Source organism: Miscanthus floridulus, chromosome 8, assembly GCF_019320115.1.
Source record: "Miscanthus floridulus cultivar M001 chromosome 8, ASM1932011v1, whole genome shotgun sequence".
NCBI lineage: Eukaryota > Viridiplantae > Streptophyta > Magnoliopsida > Poales > Poaceae > Miscanthus > Miscanthus floridulus.
In genome coordinates this window covers 6,447,717-6,466,201 of record NC_089587.1, presented here as the reverse complement: position 1 = coordinate 6,466,201, position 18,485 = coordinate 6,447,717, and the positions used below count along the sequence as shown (strand labels likewise).

The window sequence follows — 18,485 nt, the reverse complement described above, 5'->3', positions numbered from 1 at the left end:
TTTATAAATAGGATTTCATTTAACAGTTTGAAATCACACCATTTCAGATTATGTTGCAAGTTTGTCACAAACCAGCATATCCTCACTGCTTCAGCCAACTTTATTGCGACCAACAGTATAATAAAATCATACGTATTTAGTAATACTGTACAGTGTACAGGAAAAGAAGAAGGCGAGTCTTGTTTACCATTTTGACCTCCACCTCTCATACTTTTCCGTAAAAAAACACTAAATATTTACTTGAAACTTACTCATTGCTGCACACATAACCTGGATGCTAAAATCAGAAACATCACATGGCACGCTAAAGAAACCAAAAAAGAACACATGACTGGTATCTTCCTAAATTTGCTCCTCCCTAATGTAATGGCTGAGCCGCAATTCACAGAGCTTGAGGATTTGGAACCCCCCTTGGGCTGGGAACGTTGCTCATGCTTGCAGTTCGTAGGAGCTTGCGGAATTCGGACAGGCTTATCTTCCCATCTTTATCGATGTCGGCCTCCTCCAGCAGCGGCTCAATAGATCCCTTTAAGCCAGTGTGCTGCATCTTGAAAGAAAATCTCAATGAGAATACTGCCGATTCGGGTTTCCATGGTGCAATTCTCAATATTTGTATAGGTGGTTTTCTCGGTAGAAACCCTAACATGTTTTTATCTTTGTCAAATCTAAATGCTGAAGAGGCAAAAAAAAAAAAATCTAAATGCTGAAATTGTCACAGAAGTAAGATGGTATAGGAATGATATGTGTCCATCCCTGGTGCGTGCAGATCGATTGATAAATTATTACAGCGCTTCCATTGATAAATTACTTTTTTGTTGATTAAAATATTACAGTGCTCCATTGTTAAATTACTTCATTCGCTGAAAACAGAAAATTAGCAAGTGGAACTAAACCAAACGCGCAATACGCAACTACAGCATCTCATGATAGTCAGGCCAGCTAGTTATTCATAGGAGCAGTGATGATAAGGACTGTTGCATTCATTGATGAAGCAACATGAAAACAAAATACGAATAGAAAATTACCATTCTAAGTTCCTCCGGTGTGATATATCCGTCACCATCCAGATCAAATTTACTGAAAGCAGCTTGGCAGCGTATACCCCATCTTTCAGAGTCAAGCTCCGCCATCTGGTGTATATGGAGAGTTGCTGCAACGAACTCTTTGAAGTCCACAAGCCCATCGGTGTTGCTGTCAATCTACCACAAAATAAGATCACAGTTTTAGTTATATCCTCAAAACAAGGCCAGCTATTTGCTTGGAAACAAAGGGGGTAACAAAAAAAATGGATCCAGCCCAAACTTACTGCTTGAATAATCTCGAGCACACGGGGACCCTTCAATCTCCAGGGAAGATCCTTTGCAAGGGCCTATTGAAACATGCACAGATAATCAGCACCTCAAAGTAATTCAGGATCTAAGGCATTTTCATCAACAAATACTAACAAAACCTACATGGCGCATTTCCTCGATACTAATTGATCCACTTTTATCAATATCAATTGCATCAAACTGATCCTTCAAATCTGCTAGCTCTTCCTCATTAAGTGTACTCGCCAAAGCCTGACCATGCCACAAAGAAATATTGTAAGGAAAAATAAATGTAGTGTTAAAATTATTTTTTGTAATCACTATAATTACCCGAAGTGCGAATTGCTTAAAACGGCTGTACTTGACAAACTGACGCATGTTTGATAACACAGATATGTCAACAGGGATATCGGATGCTTCTCCTCCTTCTCTTACCCACGGATGTGCTGAACATATCAAGAACAATCAGGATCAGTAAACATGGTAGTCATTCACAATACAAACATAGGGGTGGTGGGCAGCAAACCTCCAATGACTTAATAGTTCATCATAAGGACATATGAGAACTAGCAAACCTCAGTGGTATATGCTTATTTCATGTGACTTCTCAAATCAGATTTAATGTTCTAAAATGGTGCAGGATAGAAAATCATCGGTCTTTTCATATTCACATTGTTATAACTGATTGAAACTTGAAAGGCATACTGCAAGATGTATATGTGTTCTCAGTTCTCGCATAGAAAAGGAGGTGAATCTGAGCATCATGCCTTGGCTAGTAAATTAATAATAAGTATACCAAAACTTACAGAGAGCTTGAGCAGCTGTTAGCCTTGCCCTTGGGTTCTTCACTAGTAACCTTTTAACAAAATCTTTAGCACCTGAACTGATGCTTGACCAAGGCCTCTTACGAAAATCAGGTTTGTTCCTTAGAACCTATTTATGAGAAGTGAAAAGATGTAGAATATCACATATACCATCGCATCATGTCCTTGCTGATTAAAATGCATAAAGATATTTAAATAGCAAGAAAAAGGTGAAGGTAATAATGAAAATGGAAACCATATTGCTTAGCAGCTTTTACAGGTAGAGTATTAGAGTTTAAGACAGTAAAAAAAGAGACCGCAACATATTTTGGCTGAGACAATGATCTCAAAGGCAAATATCCTATAAAGTTGAATCAGATGTCCAAAACTAAGACAGATAGCCATATCTGAAGCTCATTCAAGCATTCAAATTAGCTATGCCAATGGCAATGCCTTGGTTTCTTGAGGCCATAGGTACCACAAGTCATCTTCAGACTTCAAGTTAACTAGAAGTGCAAGTCAGTTTTACTACTTATTATAACCATCTTAAGGTGCATCTTAATGAAGTTTGTGTAACACTGAACATTACAAATCTGAAAGATGGTGGGTATTATTAAACTGAACACCAGAATAAAGTGGGTTTCTGGTAGCTAGTACAGAAACCACTGAAGGATAACCTGGCCAAATAGGTTTACAGTGTTCAAAATAGTAAAATTATATTGCTGAGTGCTGACACTGACAAATAGTTTGACACTGAAATAGTTAACAAGGTAACACTGCTATATGATGTAGAAACAAATTGTAGAAAACCGTATCAGAACACTGAAAACGCTGGTCCCTGGTACGACACTCACAGTCTAACCAAGCATATTTTACATGTAAGCACATGTTATGCAAAAGCCATCCACTTACCTCCTTGAATATACCGTCTTCAGTTTTATCCCAAAAAGGCCGCCTCCCACAGAGCAAAATGTAGGTTATAACTCCTATGCTCCAAACATCTGACTCAGGACCAGACCGTCGTTTTAGTACTTCTGGTGCGACATAGTAAGCACTTCCAACAATGTCATGGAACTTCTTCCCTAAAGCATGCATTAGACAACAAAATAGTCAGCTAAACTGCAGCCCTATCAGGTTCCAGACAGATTCATATGGCCCCAAGTAGCTACCTGGCTTAATGAAATCTGACAAACCAAAATCTGTTGCCTTCAGTGGTGAGTCCTCCTTATTTGATTTGAAAAGGAAGTTCTGGGAAGGAAAATAGGTACAGTCTTACATGACCTGAGGAAGTAGTGAAATATCACCAAATGCTTACTGTGTGAAAAGAGATTGAAAGTATTTGATTTCTACCTCAGGCTTCATATCTCGGTGAACTAACCCACGCAGATGACACTCAGCAGCTACTTTGAGCATTTGGCGGACTACCACTGCAGCATCTTTCTCACTATAACGGCTATTCTTTCTGTCCAAACGAACACAACATTAAGTAAAGGACCTTGAAGGAGCAACTAGAAATCAAATAAAGCACACAAACAAAATAAAACAATCTGATTTTACAGCACAACTCTATGTTTGAATAGGAGTACTTGGAAAGCAGCTATTGAAGTGCCTGAACTGTGACTTGGGGCTCTTGGTGGGTTTCAACTCTAGCCTACCCCAACTTGCTTGGGACTGAAAGGCTATGTTGTTGTTGTTGTTGTTGTTGTTGATTTTACAGCACAAAAATCTAGAAATTCAATGACAAAGACTGAGGTACAGGAAACAAAGAGATGGAGATCTTGTCTACTTACTTCGCCAAAATCCGGTCCAATAGTTCACCACCCTCACATAGCCTGCAAAAACAGAAGGTAAGACTTAAGATTTGGTTCTGGCATATATGAACATCTACCTGAAATCACATGATCATGTCTGACATTCTTAGCTACATTTTGGAACCAGGAAGATCCTAGGTCCTGACTAATGGTGAGTGGTGACCAATGTTTTCAGGTCGTCTAGTCGAACCTAGTCGCTATAGGACCGACCAGGCGACTAATCGTGATTAGTCGTCGACTAGGCCGATTAGTCGAGCCTAGTCGACCCTGGTCGTCCATATAATCGTCCTATGCATCAGGACATATACATACTATATATATACCTATATGTACTATATAGTGTACACAATATAGCAAGCATCAAGACTACATTAGTGTTAGCAGCATTACTAGCAGAGCCAGAGAGGATGCAGCCATGTAGGTCAGGAGAGCAGATGGGGAGGGAAAATGGACATACAGTCGTCAGAGCAGCTCATCACCAACGAGCAGAGGGCCGGCACCTTCAGGCCTTCAAATCAGAGGAATGCAGCTCTAACTCTGAGCCCCTGACCCCTGAGAGAACATGAAGCATCCAAATCAGAGGAGTAGAGATGAGAGGGCAGAGGAGCAGGGGATGAGGGAAGGACCTGAACGGTAGGGAGGCAGCTGCGGCGGGAATAGATCAGCAGAGGGCCGGCCACCTGCTGGAGCAGAGGGCGGCGGGAGGAGATGGCAGGCGGCGGAAGCAGACACCTGAGCAGAGGGCTGAGCGACCAGGCACCTGCAGGAACAGAGGGCGGGCGGGCGCAGAGCCGCAGATGGCCAGCCACCGCGGAGCAGAGGGCGAGCGGACTGGCGCAGATGGCCGCCGGCGGGAGCAGGATGCAGAGGGCTGGGCGGCTGGCCACTGCGGGAGCAGAGGGCTGGGCGGCTGGCCACCGCGGGAGCAGAGGGCGGGCGGAACCGCCGGAGCAGAGGGCCGCCGGCAGGAGCAGGCTGTAGGGGCGCCGGCCACCGGCGGAGCAGAGGGCGGGCGCGACTCGCGAGTCGCGAGCACAGGGCCGGCGGCGGCTGTTAATTTCCCGTGAAATTTTTGTCGCTACCAGCCAAAACCCCTTATCCCTCCCACGCTCGCGCGCGCCCGTGACCCGCGCGCCCGTGACCCCGCGCGCGCGCTCACGCAACTGCGTTTTCGCGCTCTGGCGCGCTCGCCCAGTGGCCCGCGCGCGGCAGCAAAAAAAAAACAGCCAAAACTAGTCGTCCCACCCCTAATCGGACGACTAATCGCGATTAGGCGACGATTAGTCGGACGACCAGGCCCCTAATCGAGCTAATCGGGTCGAGGTCCCTAATCGAGCACCCAGGACCGATTAGGACGATTAATCGCGATTAATCGCGATTAATCGGACGACTTGAAATCATTGGTGGTGACTGTGGAAGATGATGTTATATTATCTAAGAAGTGCATCAAGTTGACAAACATAGAACAATGCAAGGAACAGTCCCATATATCCATATGTTATGAAAAATGAATCAAGAATGCATCTGGTATAGCTATAGAATGATTTATATTTAGGAGGAAACAAGATAAATACTATTGGCGTTAAAACTTTAGAAGAAAAAAAGTCATAGCAAAATTGATATGCTCTATTAGCAGTAGGTATGGGCCTACTTACTCCATCACAATATATACGTATGAATCATCCTCAAATGCGTTGTAGAAGTGAACAATATTCTGATGTCCTTTAAGTGCTTTAAGAATCTTCACTTCTCTTTTCACATCCTCCACAGCAACAGGACGGGTCATCTGTTATATAAAATTATAATCTTAATTGCCATAAATCACATGTTCTAACTTCTAAAGATGATGTGGAGTAGAAAATATGTGAAGGCAATAAGGCATAACAGTACATGGCAATCATCTAATGCTTCAACTGCCTATTTGGACGAATAAAGCTGGAATGACAAAACACCTGGGCGGGTGAAAGCTCTAGTTTGGTTTTGGTGAATTGATGAAACCCTAAGTGCTAACCTAGTTTATCAAAGTGATTATGAGATAGGTATCACATTCCAAGTGGTGAAACAAATGAAGATCATGACATGATGATGGTGATGCCATGGTGATGATCAAGTGCTTGGACTTGAAAAGAAGAAAAAGAAAAATGAAAGGCTCAAGGCAAAGGTATAAGTGGTAGGAGCCATTTCATTTCGGTGATCAAGACACTTAGCGAGTGTGATCACATTTAGGTTCGATAGCCGTACTATTAAGAGGGGTAAAACTTGTATCGAAATACGGTTATCAAAGTACCACTAGATGCTCTAACTCATTGCATATGCATTTAGGATCTAGTGGAGTGCTAACACCCTTGAAAACATTTGTGAAAATATGCTAACACATGTGCACAAGGTGATACACTTGGTGGTTGGCACATTTGAGTAAGGGTAAAGAAGATAGAGTTGAAAATGAGTTAGTCGCGCTGGTCACAGAGTGACCGGACGCGTCCGGTGTGGCTACCGGACGTGTCCGGTATTTTATCCAGATTTCGGGTAGTCTGACTGGAGTGACCGGACGCGTCCGGTGTGTCTACCGGACGCGTCCGATATGTGAACCCGAAGTGAGCGACTAAGTGAAAGTGACCGGACTCTGGCTCAGTGGAGTGACCGGACGCTGACAAGTTACTGTTTAGCATCCGGTCAAAGTGATATAGCCCGATACAGGTTTTTGCAGATAGCGACCGGACGCATCCGGTCGCCACACCAGACGCGTCTGGTGTGAACCAGCAAGTGTCGGTGTTCAGAGTAATAGTTGATCGGACGCTGGGAGCGCCCGGTCCGGTGTGACCAGACGCGTCCGGTCGGCCCAGAGCGGCTCTGGGAGCTCTCTGGACTCGACCGGACGCTGCGTCTCCTGCGTCCGGTCGGGCCAGGGCGGCTCTGGGAGCTCTCTGGACTCGACCAGACGCTGCGTCTCCCGCGTCCGGTCGTTTCTAACAGCGCGTCCGGTCGCAGTTGAACATGGGACTCGTGGCAGCAACGGCTACTTCGTTTGAATGGGACACGTGGCGGTCATGCAGTGACCGGACGCAGCGACCGGACGCGACGCAGCGACCGGACGCGTCCGGTCGACACACCAAACGCATCCGGTATACACGACCGGTGCGTCCGGTGCACACGACCTGCGCGTCCGGTCGACACGCAATCAGCCCAATAATTGAACCAACGGCTCTATTGTTTGGGGTGTCTATAAGTACCGTTTGGCCGGCTCTAGCTCACTCTCTTAGCCATTTGCATTGACATAGCAACCTTGTGAGCTTAGCCAAAGCCCTTCCACTCATCTCCATAATTAATTCATCATCTTTGTGAGATTGGGAGTGAATCTAAGTGCATTGCTTGAGTGTTTGCATCTAGAGGCACTTGGTGTTCGTGTTTCGCTGCGGGAGTCGCTTGTTACTCTTGGTGGTTGCCGCCACCTAGACGGCTTGGAGCAGCGAGAATCGTCGAGCGGAGGTTGGTGATTGTCTCCGGCTCCGATCGTGGTGATTGTGAGGGGTTCTTGACCTTTCCCCGACAGAGAGTCAAAAGGTACTCTAGTAAATTGCTCGTGGCTTGTGTGATTCTCATCTTGTGTTGGTTGTACGGCACCCTATTAAGGGTTTGGCGTGTGATGCTAATTAGCTCGTGAACCTCCAAGTGAGTGAATCGCCACAACGAGGACTAGTTTGCCGACAAGCAAGTGAACCTCGGTAAAAATTATTGTGTCATCATTTGATTCCGAGGTGATTGGTCTTCATTGGTATTCATTCTTGTGATCGATTGGTTCATTCATCGACACGGCGGTATAACTATCTTGCCCTCTATCTTTACATTACCGCAAACTAGTTATCAAACTCTTTAGTGTAGTTAGTTGTGAGAGCTTGTTAGTTTGGTTAGTGTGGCTCTTTAGTTAACCTTTGAGAGCACACTAACTTAGTGTAGTGACATAGCCATTGTGTGGATAGAGACTATAGAAATTAGAATTGTGGTAGGCGGCTTGCATTTTTAGTAGGCTAGCGCAACACTCGCTTCGCCTTATATTTGTCTAACCGGTTTGTTAAGTGTTGTTGTAGAAATTTTTAAATAGGCTATTCACCCCCCTCTAGCCATTAGGACCTTTCCGCGGGGTTATGATTTGTCGAATCACACATGTTTATACTCTGTTTTGATTCCTTACCTTACCATCTCATTGTATTCTGATGTAAATTAATCCAAACTGATTATAATCACTAATTATGCAAATTCATTGATGGCACATTGGTTACTTTTGGCATATTCCACAAATACTAATGACCATTTGGTGACGATATTATTGACAGACGTGTGCAACTTGAGGTCATGATCTCCAGGAGGCATACTAGATTAACCTATCAATGCAAGCCTTGAGGTATATAAGGCTATGTTATAAATAATGATCAAAAGAGGGATCCTACTTATCTGTCTCAAAAGTTGAAAACTTAAGTCCTATAAACATAAATAGTCAACAATATCACCAGAGTCTATATTCCTATCAGCACTGATGCTCAGACTCCTTCCCTTACCAATAGCAGGGCCTAATTTCCAGACTCGCATTTAGTGCCTTTTTGACAAGGACGTCACCTATTCAGCTTTCTAGTAACACATTCTGTCACAGACACATGAACGATATTTCCAATGACGCTAACACTAATTTTCCAAAAGATACTATCAAAGGTTCCACAAAATTTGACATTTTATTCCAGAGGTTCAAATTTCCAAAAGACAAAGTAACTTTGACAGTTCAACAGAAAGTCCAAAATATTTGATGAAATCAAAACCGTGTTGATTAGTATATATTTGTTTCAAGGTCAAATTAATAATACCTAGGAAAATGCTGTCCACCTATAGTATGGAAGACATGGAAGTGTTGTCCACTGCAAGTGGGCAATGGTTAGCTTTCCTGACTTTTTCTTCGACAGGAACCTTCCAAGTCGCAACCATGCAAGGAGACAATCTTAATGATCCTAAATAAATAAATAACCTATTTGGACGCGTCTGTAAACATTGAAATTGAAATTGTCTCCTCGCACTCCCCCCCTTGGAAAAAAAAAACAAAGGTTCAAGAAATGAAGCAAAGACAAGTAGACAACAGAAGCAATTACACAAAAACCACAGCTCCATATGAATTGTGTGCTGCATAAATCAACCTTAGTTCCAAATAAGAAACATTAAGGAGTATCGCAGTAAACCCAGCACCGTCTTATCAAAATTAGTAGGACAACTGAACAAAGCGTTTCCATGAATATCCAGAGGAAAAACACCTTTCCCGTTCTACAAATGAGTGATTTTGCCATTTCCATGAATGAGGTGGCGTACTGAGCTGGAGAGCAACACCTCGTTCCGAAAATAACAAAGCTGTAGTGCCAAACTAAGAGGCCACCGAGATGCCCGAATGTCAAAACCACCTCAAATCCCGCAACTCAGAACCACCAGCAACCAACGGCAAAAGCTTGGAACAAATGAAGCGGTAAAACAGCTGGAAATGAGAGCAATTACCTACTCGTTGAACTAGACGCCTGCCAAAGCTACCGGAAACATCTGGCACCAATCGCATCCCAACTGAAAGAACCTAAACCTCAGAAAGCAACAAAAGAAAAATCCCTAATTTCCTCGGATAAATTGCACGAAATCCCTCTCGAAATGCACCCAGCGCAAGGAGGCACAGAGCACAGTGGTTCGATGGACCAAAGGCACGCTCGGAATCGCCACCTCTAGACTGCTACTCCTAGGAGAGACAGAGACAGCGCGGCGACTTGGGGGCGGCAGCGGCAGGCGGCAGCTCACCTTGGCCTTGTCGATGCGCTTGACGGCGACGCGGTCCCCGGAGCCACGGTCGGTGGCGGCAAAGGTGTAGCCGAACTGTCCGTGGCCGAGCAGGCGGCCGACCTCGTAGCGCGCCTCGAAGTCCCTCTCGTAGCCGAACTCCACCCGCACGGGGGCCGCCGCCGGCGCGGCCGCGCCTTCCGGCGAGGTTCCGGCGGCGCGGCGCCTCCTCTTGCCGTCATCCTCCTTGGACGGGCGGCGCTCGTCGGCGGCGCCGGCGGGGGCAGCGGAGGCGGAGGAGAAGCAGGCGCCCATGGGTGGCCGGGGTCCGGGGCCCGGGGATGAGGGGAGCTGAGCATATGGATGTGCTCGTGGGGGGGGGCGCGAGGGGAGGAAGTATATAGGCGGCAGGCTGGGACGCCGTGTTGGTTGGTTGGCGCGGTGGGGCGAGCGCGGAGGGGAGGAAGGTGGAGAGGAAGGTGAGGGGGAGGAGACGAGAGGAGGTAAGGGAGGGGAAGAGAAGCCACACGCAGTCGACGACAGACGAGACGATGCCGCTGGTCAAGCGGTCAAACTGCCAATTCAAACACCTCTCGGCTCTCACCAGTCACTCCTTCACACCTCTCTCTGATCTTGTTTATTTACATTTGCTACCTTTATTATGTATGATATACATATGTGTACCTTTTTATATACACTTAATTAAATTTTATATGGATTGACTTAGTATTAGTCTAGAATTATAACCATTTTGGGATAGAGGGGCATCTATAATTTCTCTTCTAGCTTGGTGTCTATGATAATGATATTTAGGCTAGTTTGAAGAGAGTATTTTGAGATCGTAGAAGGTACCATAATTTTAGGGGAAAATGTAGTTGATTTCCGAAAGACACAATAACTCCAAAACCATGACGAGTGCGCGCTCTGCGGCCAAGAGCAGGAAACGGTGGCGCATCTTCTGCTTGGATGTGCTCTTGCTCGACAGCTGTGGTTCATGCTGCTGGAACCCATTGGCCTGGTCTCCTTGGTACCCGAACGGCCTGTCGACCTAGGTGATTGGTGGCTGCAACAAAGGGTGTTGTTGCACCACGATGCGCGACTAGCTTTTGACAGCCTGTTGCTCCTCATCTCCTGGACGCTGTGGAAGGAAAGAAACGAGCGTACGTTCAATGGAGTAGCTTCGCGTGTGGAGATCATCTACAAGGCAGCGTTTGATGAAGCTGAGGAATGGACTCAGGCGGGGTTCACCTGGTTAGCGGCTCTTTGCCCTCTCTTGTCGCGACAACACTTTGTTATGTAATCGCACTTTGTAAGCCTGGTAGTTTAGGGCTTCCCCTGGTGGTTGTGTGCTGGCCCCTCGCCCGCGCACGCGTTCCAGGTTTGTTCGTGTGTTTGAACTTCCAAATCTTCCTCTTAATGAAATACGGGCAAATTATCCGATCGAGAAAAAAATAAACCTTGTAATTTCGAAAACCATGGCATAGTAATGCAAAAAAACCGTTGTCATTTGGAAGTTCTGATAGAAACATTGCTCTAGAACTCTTCTTTGCTAATTTTATAAGTGGTGGTTTTGTGCGTTGTTGAGTTATACATCTATAGTTTCTTAATAGCGAGATTTCTCACCACTGCGACAACCAAACATGGCCTTAAGAACCAAGTTAGTTGCATTCGTTGGCGTAAGTTTGTTACGGGCTAATTTTTTAATAGAAAAAAGGATTGATATTGCCTTTAACATCACATGCAACCATGTAACGTAACAAACTATATGACTGGTTGTTCAAAAGGATTATACACTGCATATCTCCTCTCAAAACATCCCATCAATTGCAAAAAAAAATATCTTTGATACAAGTATATAAAAATGTTCGGGTCGAAGTCCGAATAATTACTCATTTTGGTGCTCTGTTTAGCCTATGACTTTCTTTGGTGGGACCAATCCTGATGGCTCCTTAGGGCCTCCCGAATGCAACACGTAGACGTGCTGCCCCGACTTCCACCTGTGCATCTGGTTCCATGTCACAAAAATAGTGGTCTCGCGATGGTCTGTGCATGGTGACACATACACGAATACTACTCCATAATCTGTCTGCATGACAGCGCTATGTTGGTCAACTCTAGCTCCACTGCCACCTCCTTTTAGTTAGCTACACACAAGATGCACGTGATGACTGCCGGCTTAGCTAACCAAATTAATAGCCTGATTTATTTCGTCATGTTATTGTCATCGATCTTATAATTAGTCATCAGTCACTGACTCACTGTAGCTTGTGACTCCCGGCCGGTCCCGGGCCTCCTTCCTTGCACCTGGATTATATTCCTCCTTGGAAGCAGTCTTGGTCAAGACCACGTCCCTGTGATAACATTTGTACCTTTTTTCAAACTTTCCACACATGCAGAATGTCGTTGTCCTATCATGGTTACCCTCAGGCCTCAGCTTCATGAATTGTCACCAAGGCTTTGAATTACAATATTGCCCGTCTTATTTATACCTCCAACTCTAATACTTTCTCCATTCACAGATAAGTAGTATGTGTAATGTGTTAAGATTGTATAAAGTCTACTATTTTGAACTTTGACTATTATTTTTTAGTATATAGTACTCTCTTTTATTTTTAAATTGTAAGTCGTCATGATTTTTTAGGTCGGTACTTAACTTTTACTTTGCATCTAGGTACGTAACAAAAGTTATATATCTAGAAAAGTTAGAACGACTTACAATTTGTAATAGAAAGAGTATATCTTTAAAATGTAGCACATTTATAGTACTTTTATGAAAGTATCTTTCAAGATAAATCTACTTGAGAGGCTATCTTGTGCTCCCACACATTTAGGTGAGTGAATGAGATATGCATCTGAAAAAAAATCCAACAAAGACATGGATGAATAGAGCATCAATCATTTATGTTCATACGAACATTGAGCTTCGACAAAAATGTGTACAAGGAGAAACAAAAAAGAGAAATTAGAATGTCAATTGGTGCTGGTGCAACTATTCACGTGTGATCCGCAACCTGCATCAATTAACATGTTGAGTTGTCTTTTCTTTTTTCTCCTTGCAAAAACTTTTTGTTTAAGCTCAAATTCTGCACTAACATAGTTGATCGCATGATCTATCCATTTTTACTAGACTCTTTATCCAGAACTCTTTATGCACTTTTTAGAAGTTTTTTTTTTGTTCATGAGAGGGAGCACTGGATATTCTCTACTCATGTCACTTCCAAACATTCAACTTTGATACCTAAGGAATATTTTATCATCAGAGTTTTTGGAATGACTAGTTAATTAAGACAAGCCCCAATAAAAACATCACACATGTTTATCACTGGAATCTTGAGAGAGTAACAGGATGCCACCTTAGCCATATTTCTTCCTCTTTTTACAATTCAAGAAAACAGCGAATTGTTTATTTATTTATTTATTTGGAAACCCAACACAGTGTCTCAAAAAGGGGGTCTCGTCCTACTCCAGAGCAGTGGGGCACTGGGAAGTAGGCACGTAGCTGCTATGGGGCCCGGCGGAAGGGTGTTGCCCGTGATGCCCAAAAGTGAGCTCTCTTAAGACCGTGAAAAGTATATTTTTTTTCATGACCGGGTCAGGTCAACAAACAATCAATTATGTATAAGTATGCCTTGCTTGCTTTCTTCTTGATGGTCCCCTTTCCATGCTTCCCACTGGCGTCCTCCCTGGAAAGTATCCTCACAGCATTATCATATACACACACGATCCTGTTCGCTTGGCTAATAAGCCATGACTGAAAGTACTGTTAGCTGCTTTGTTAGGAGAGAAAAATATTGTTCGTTGGTTGAAAAAGTATAGCTTATAAGCCAAACAAACATGACGCATATTCTTCCAGCCTAATAGCCTCGTGGTTAGTACTAATGCACCATCTCAGTGGTTATATTAGTAGTAGTTCAATGGTGTGTTCTAGCACAACCATTAGGCTAAATATAATAGCCATAATTAATTATTCTATGTTGCCGTCAGAGAGTTCAACCCTTTTTCGGCGGCTAAGCCAGAATTCAACTTACTGCCAGAATTTTATGGATTGACATTGACAAAACTATATTAACCTGTCATATGACAAAAGTTAATAGATATAGCGCTTGTTTCATTATTTTCTAAAACATTCCTTTTATTTATGTAGGACGTATTTTAGAATGAAATTCTTCAAAAATAAACCTTTGTTTGACCATTAATTTCTACTAGAATATATTGTCAATTGTTAAGTAATATCATATTAAAAGAAGTTTGAAAATACAAATCTACTAGTGAAACTTTAAGATATACATTAATTTTATCAATTGTTTGCCAAAATTTACAAAGTTTGATCTTTTAAACCACAGAAATTAAATTTATGTTGAGTATCCCAAAATAATAAATAAACATATCTGAAAATCATGCAAGACGTATTTTTGACTGAAGGTGTATGTAGGGTTCCTGTCTTCCTAAGTTATACTACATCTGTGGCCCACACTCCTGTACTATACAGGCAGCCCCACCTTTATCAAGTCTTTCTTTTTCTTATCAGAACAGGGACCCACCTGTACACATTATGTTGGTGATAGATTTCCCATTAATTCATTTTTGCTTGGATATATATTATGACGGTACAATTATTGTGGTATTATTGATGCCGACCAATGGCAAATTAAAAATTAGGTATATATATCGACAATGTCTGTTTTTCTTCAGATATATACACATCCATGAAGTTAGAAATGATGATATCTGAGTTTACCAAATGCATGACACCTGTAGCATTACCTTACGACCGGCTCATAAATCAGCCACGCTAAAAGTACAAATCATTAAGTTACATGCTATAGTTAAGGTGCTGCATTTTAACTACTTTCTTAGAAAAAGTTAAGGCGCTGCAGTTTTATCTACTTCTTCCTGCAGTCGAAAGATCTTTATTTTTTATTTTGTTTTCTTAGATCAACCCGAAGACACTCTTAATATCCTTCCTAATAATCTATAGGAATAGAGATTTTGGTAAAAAAAAAACCTCCAACAACCTCTTTATTAAGTGGATCTCTAAATATACATATTATCTATTCCGAATTTCTCGCTAGCCAAAGATGGAGAATGAGAATGGCTCTCTAGAGTGCTCACAAGATGTAGAAAAGCTGTCGGATAATACAATGATGTAGAAAGCGGTTTCTAATCAAATGCCTTTGCAAATGATAATTTGGAGAGTAAATTTTAGAAAGACTCTTGGTGATGTTCTGCCTTGTCTCATTCTTCTATTAAAATGTATTTGCGTAATAATAAATTTGATAGAGTATGGAATTATTTTGCTCTTGACATACATACATATTGTTTTTATCTTTTTACGCTAGATATTTATTAGCATCTGTTTACAGTCATTTTTTCCTTTTAAAAGAGGGACCAAATAATGAAATAAACTGAAGAAACACCAAATATGGACAGCTGGAGGGACGATAGTAGGTTTATTTAGGCGCACGGGCAGAGAGGTAATAAGTACAGTAAGTAATTTTTAAGACGACTGGAAATTGGTTAGGCTGAACTTGATTAAATCGTGTGCCCGGCCTGTGACATAAAAAGCTGGACACGCTAGCAGCAAAAATTAAATAAAATCTGAAAAGTGGCGAGAGCTATATAATTTGGCGTAATATATAGTATGAGATATAGCTAGACTAGATAGGTAGCGAGAGTGCGTGTACATAGATAGGTCAGCATGCATTTCAGCAATATATAATCAGCCTGTTCGGCTGGGGCTGAAACGATCGTATACGATCGTGGATTATTACTGCTGATTGGTTTGGTGTGAGAGAAAAATATTGTTCTGACTACAAATTTATGATCATTTACGACCAAACGAACAGGCTGAATAAACGTCATGTACGTGTGTACACGTGTATGTACATAGATAGGTCAAACTACCGCGTGTGTGTACACATACTCTCTCTCTCTCGCCGTGCTAGCTAGCAGTAGTTTGAATTCAACGACGACGACGTCTTGCTCGATCGATCCAGCTCTCTGTTGGTCGATCGGGCGGCTGTGGTTCATTTGACCAGTGCATGCATGCAGATCAGCAGACCATGCAGCGTCCGTACCTGGCTGCGACGAAGCTTCTCGTCATCACCGTCGACGTCACGTCGCCGATAATCTCGAGCTTGCCTGTCGCCGTCGCCGTCGCCGTCTGCATCATCTCAGCTCACATGAGCTCCTTGATCGATTCGTCATTACTACGACGACTAGCTGCTAGCTAGCCAGCAGACGGCGACTCGAGTCCAACACCGCGTCGAGAAATCGAGGCACACGCACGCGGCCGCCGTCCGGCCGTCCGACGACGACGACGCGCGACGCTGGCCCGCGCGGCCCGGGTCTCCGGCCGGGTCGGAGACTGAGAGACAGAGGTGCCACGACGACAAAGAAACTACTTATCCCTGATGACCATTATTGCTGATTGCATGGATTACAAATACAACATGTGTGTGCCTCGTCAACACAGCGGCGGCTAACTTTGAGCTTGTTTAGGAAGGGACGACGACTCGATACGTGCGGTGGAGACTTGAGAGAGATGATTTTTGGGCCCACCAGTCATTTACATGTTGATGGCATATACAAAAATATATATTAGAATTATCGATCGCGCCGTAGGAATTATATTATATAACTAGATAAATGTCCGAGCTTGTTGCACGGGTACAAAACAACATCTAAAACAACCTCACTACGGGCTGTGTGGCAACCAAAATCGAGTTCCATGGATAGTGCAGAGACCGGTGTGTATTAGGATTTGGATTTAGTAACTAATACTCATGGATTGGCCATTGCGTAGGCCACAAGAACGAAGCTTACAAAACAAGGGTGAATGAACTCAATTTTCCTTCCATTAGTATTTAGGAGAATGTACCTCTGCATGATATATCCTATTAGATATTAGACTTGTATATTGAGATTCATGCTCATCTCCACCTACTGCCCCTCCCCTTCCCTTCGCTCCCTTGCCCCAAGCACTGCTACCAGTACTAGTACTAGCATCGCTTCAGGTCTCCGCCGAGCGCAGACACCGCAGTAGCAGCACGAACTGGCGATCTCCGCCGCGTCCAACCTCCTCCTCCGGTGATCGCCGGACGGGCGGGGTTGGAACCAGCGGAGCGAAGCCCACCTCCTTCCGCTGCTGCAGATTCTCGATGGATATGGATGGGGTTCTGCAAGCCGCGGATGCCAAGGACTGGGTTTACAAGGGGGAAGGCGCCGCGAATCTCATCCTCAGCTACACCGGCTCGTCCCCTTCCATGGTATGCGCCGAGTAGGTTCTTACTTCTTAGTGTGACCGCATCGATCACTTGGCTTGCTGTGGGTTTAGGGGCTCCATGTGATTCACGAGTGGGCCATTCCAGCCCCAGATCTAGTACCCTGTCTAGCAAGTGATGAAACATGGATCAGCTACTCCGCCGCGGGACAGCTGGCCGCCGCGCCCCTGCCCGCTGAGGCGGCCGCCGCCGGATCTCGGCTCCCCCCCTGCAGATCCACTGCTTGCCATGGAGCCTGGGTCCTCTTCACGGTGCTCTTGGGCAGATGAGGTGGAAGAAGAGGGGCCCGCCGCCGCGGCCGGCCTCAACCCCAACGCGACGCCCTTCTTTGGCAGCATCGCGTGGACCGATCCCAACTTCCCCGGCATCAACCCCAACGCTGTGCCCTTCTCCCCTGCCTCTGGGAGCTACGGCGCGAGGTTCTCCTTCACCGACTTTGAGGCCTCTGACGGATCTGAGCCGGACTCGCCGCCGTCGGCGGGCAAGGGAAAGGAGCCCGCGCCGGCCGGGGGGCGCCGCCGTCGCCCGCGCCACCGACGCCGGCGTCGATTCGCTGGCGAGTTCATGGCCGCCGCCCGCCGCGCCCACCCCCCAATGGAAGGTCCCCCGCGTGACCTCTCGGGGCCAACGTGGCATGGATGACGCCCGCTGCCGAACTCGCTCAACGGCCGCCCACCCGCCGCGCGCCTCCGGGGCTCCGGACGCTGATGGCTACTTCCAGGTCTAGAGCCGCCGACGATGGCGCCGGCGCACACCACCACGCCAACCGAGACTGGTGCCAACCCACCTCAACGGCAAATGCTTCAACTGCGGAAGCAGGCATCACCTCAGAGCAGCCTGCTCTTCGCCCACCAGGTGCCTCAATTGCGGCAGCGAATGCCACCGGCAGCATGACTGCCCCTTCCCTCCAATGACGGGCACCAAATCATCCGGAAGACGCTCCACGGAAGAGGCTGTGACTCCCAAATGCCGCAACTGTGGCAGCGCGTGCCATGGGTTGCGGGACTATCCGTCCCCCCCTTGGGTGCCTGGAAGCGACGCCGGTCCTCCGACGGTGCTCCCCGCCGTGGCACGGCGAGGCGCCGGCCGACTAGGCAAGAACGGCCGGCGGGCTCCGACGACACGATCTCCACCCGGTCGGTTTCCACCGACAGGTCAACATCGGTCCCCCACTGCTGCGCTCCGCCGACTCCGGACACTTCAGTGCCAGAGCCGCCCCTGCCCAGGAACCCATCACTGATGACAGTATTCCAGGACAATCAGCAAGTGATGGAAGACGCCACTCCGACCTCGTCGTCGTGCCTCGCTCCACGGAGCTGGAGGCCGCAGAGCGTGACCTCGGCCTGGCTCTGGTCACCATCATTGCCGGCACCAGGCCGCAAGTGTCCCCTACGATGATGCGCGGCTATCTTGCAACTTACCTCGGAATCGTTGACGCCACGGTGCGGATTCATGAACCGGAGGACTTCATCGTCAGATTCTCAC

General features: G+C 45.5%; 1 protein-coding gene across 6 annotated transcripts; it reads right to left on the bottom strand.

Moving 5' to 3' along the window:
• Positions 1–77: 77 nt before the first annotated feature.
• LOC136475583 (calcium-dependent protein kinase 4-like) lies at positions 78–10,155 on the bottom strand. Of its 6 annotated transcripts, none has more exons than XM_066473085.1 (13): positions 9,739–10,155; positions 9,455–9,523; positions 5,580–5,710; positions 3,904–3,945; positions 3,464–3,575; positions 3,283–3,361; positions 3,026–3,195; positions 2,117–2,243; positions 1,641–1,756; positions 1,455–1,562; positions 1,307–1,369; positions 1,026–1,199; positions 78–547 (listed from the first exon to the last, which is right to left on the bottom strand). In XM_066473085.1, exons 1-13 carry the CDS (start codon positions 10,030–10,032, stop codon positions 383–385), a joined length of 1,650 nt encoding a protein of 549 aa, XP_066329182.1. In that variant the 5' UTR covers positions 10,033–10,155; the 3' UTR covers positions 78–382. The 6 variants fall into 6 exon arrangements, with proteins under 6 accessions (XP_066329182.1, XP_066329183.1, XP_066329186.1 ...); XM_066473086.1 differs by having other exon boundaries at positions 78–541; positions 9,739–10,150; XM_066473089.1 differs by having other exon boundaries at positions 9,455–9,513; positions 9,739–9,844.
• Positions 10,156–18,485: the final 8,330 nt, after the last annotated feature.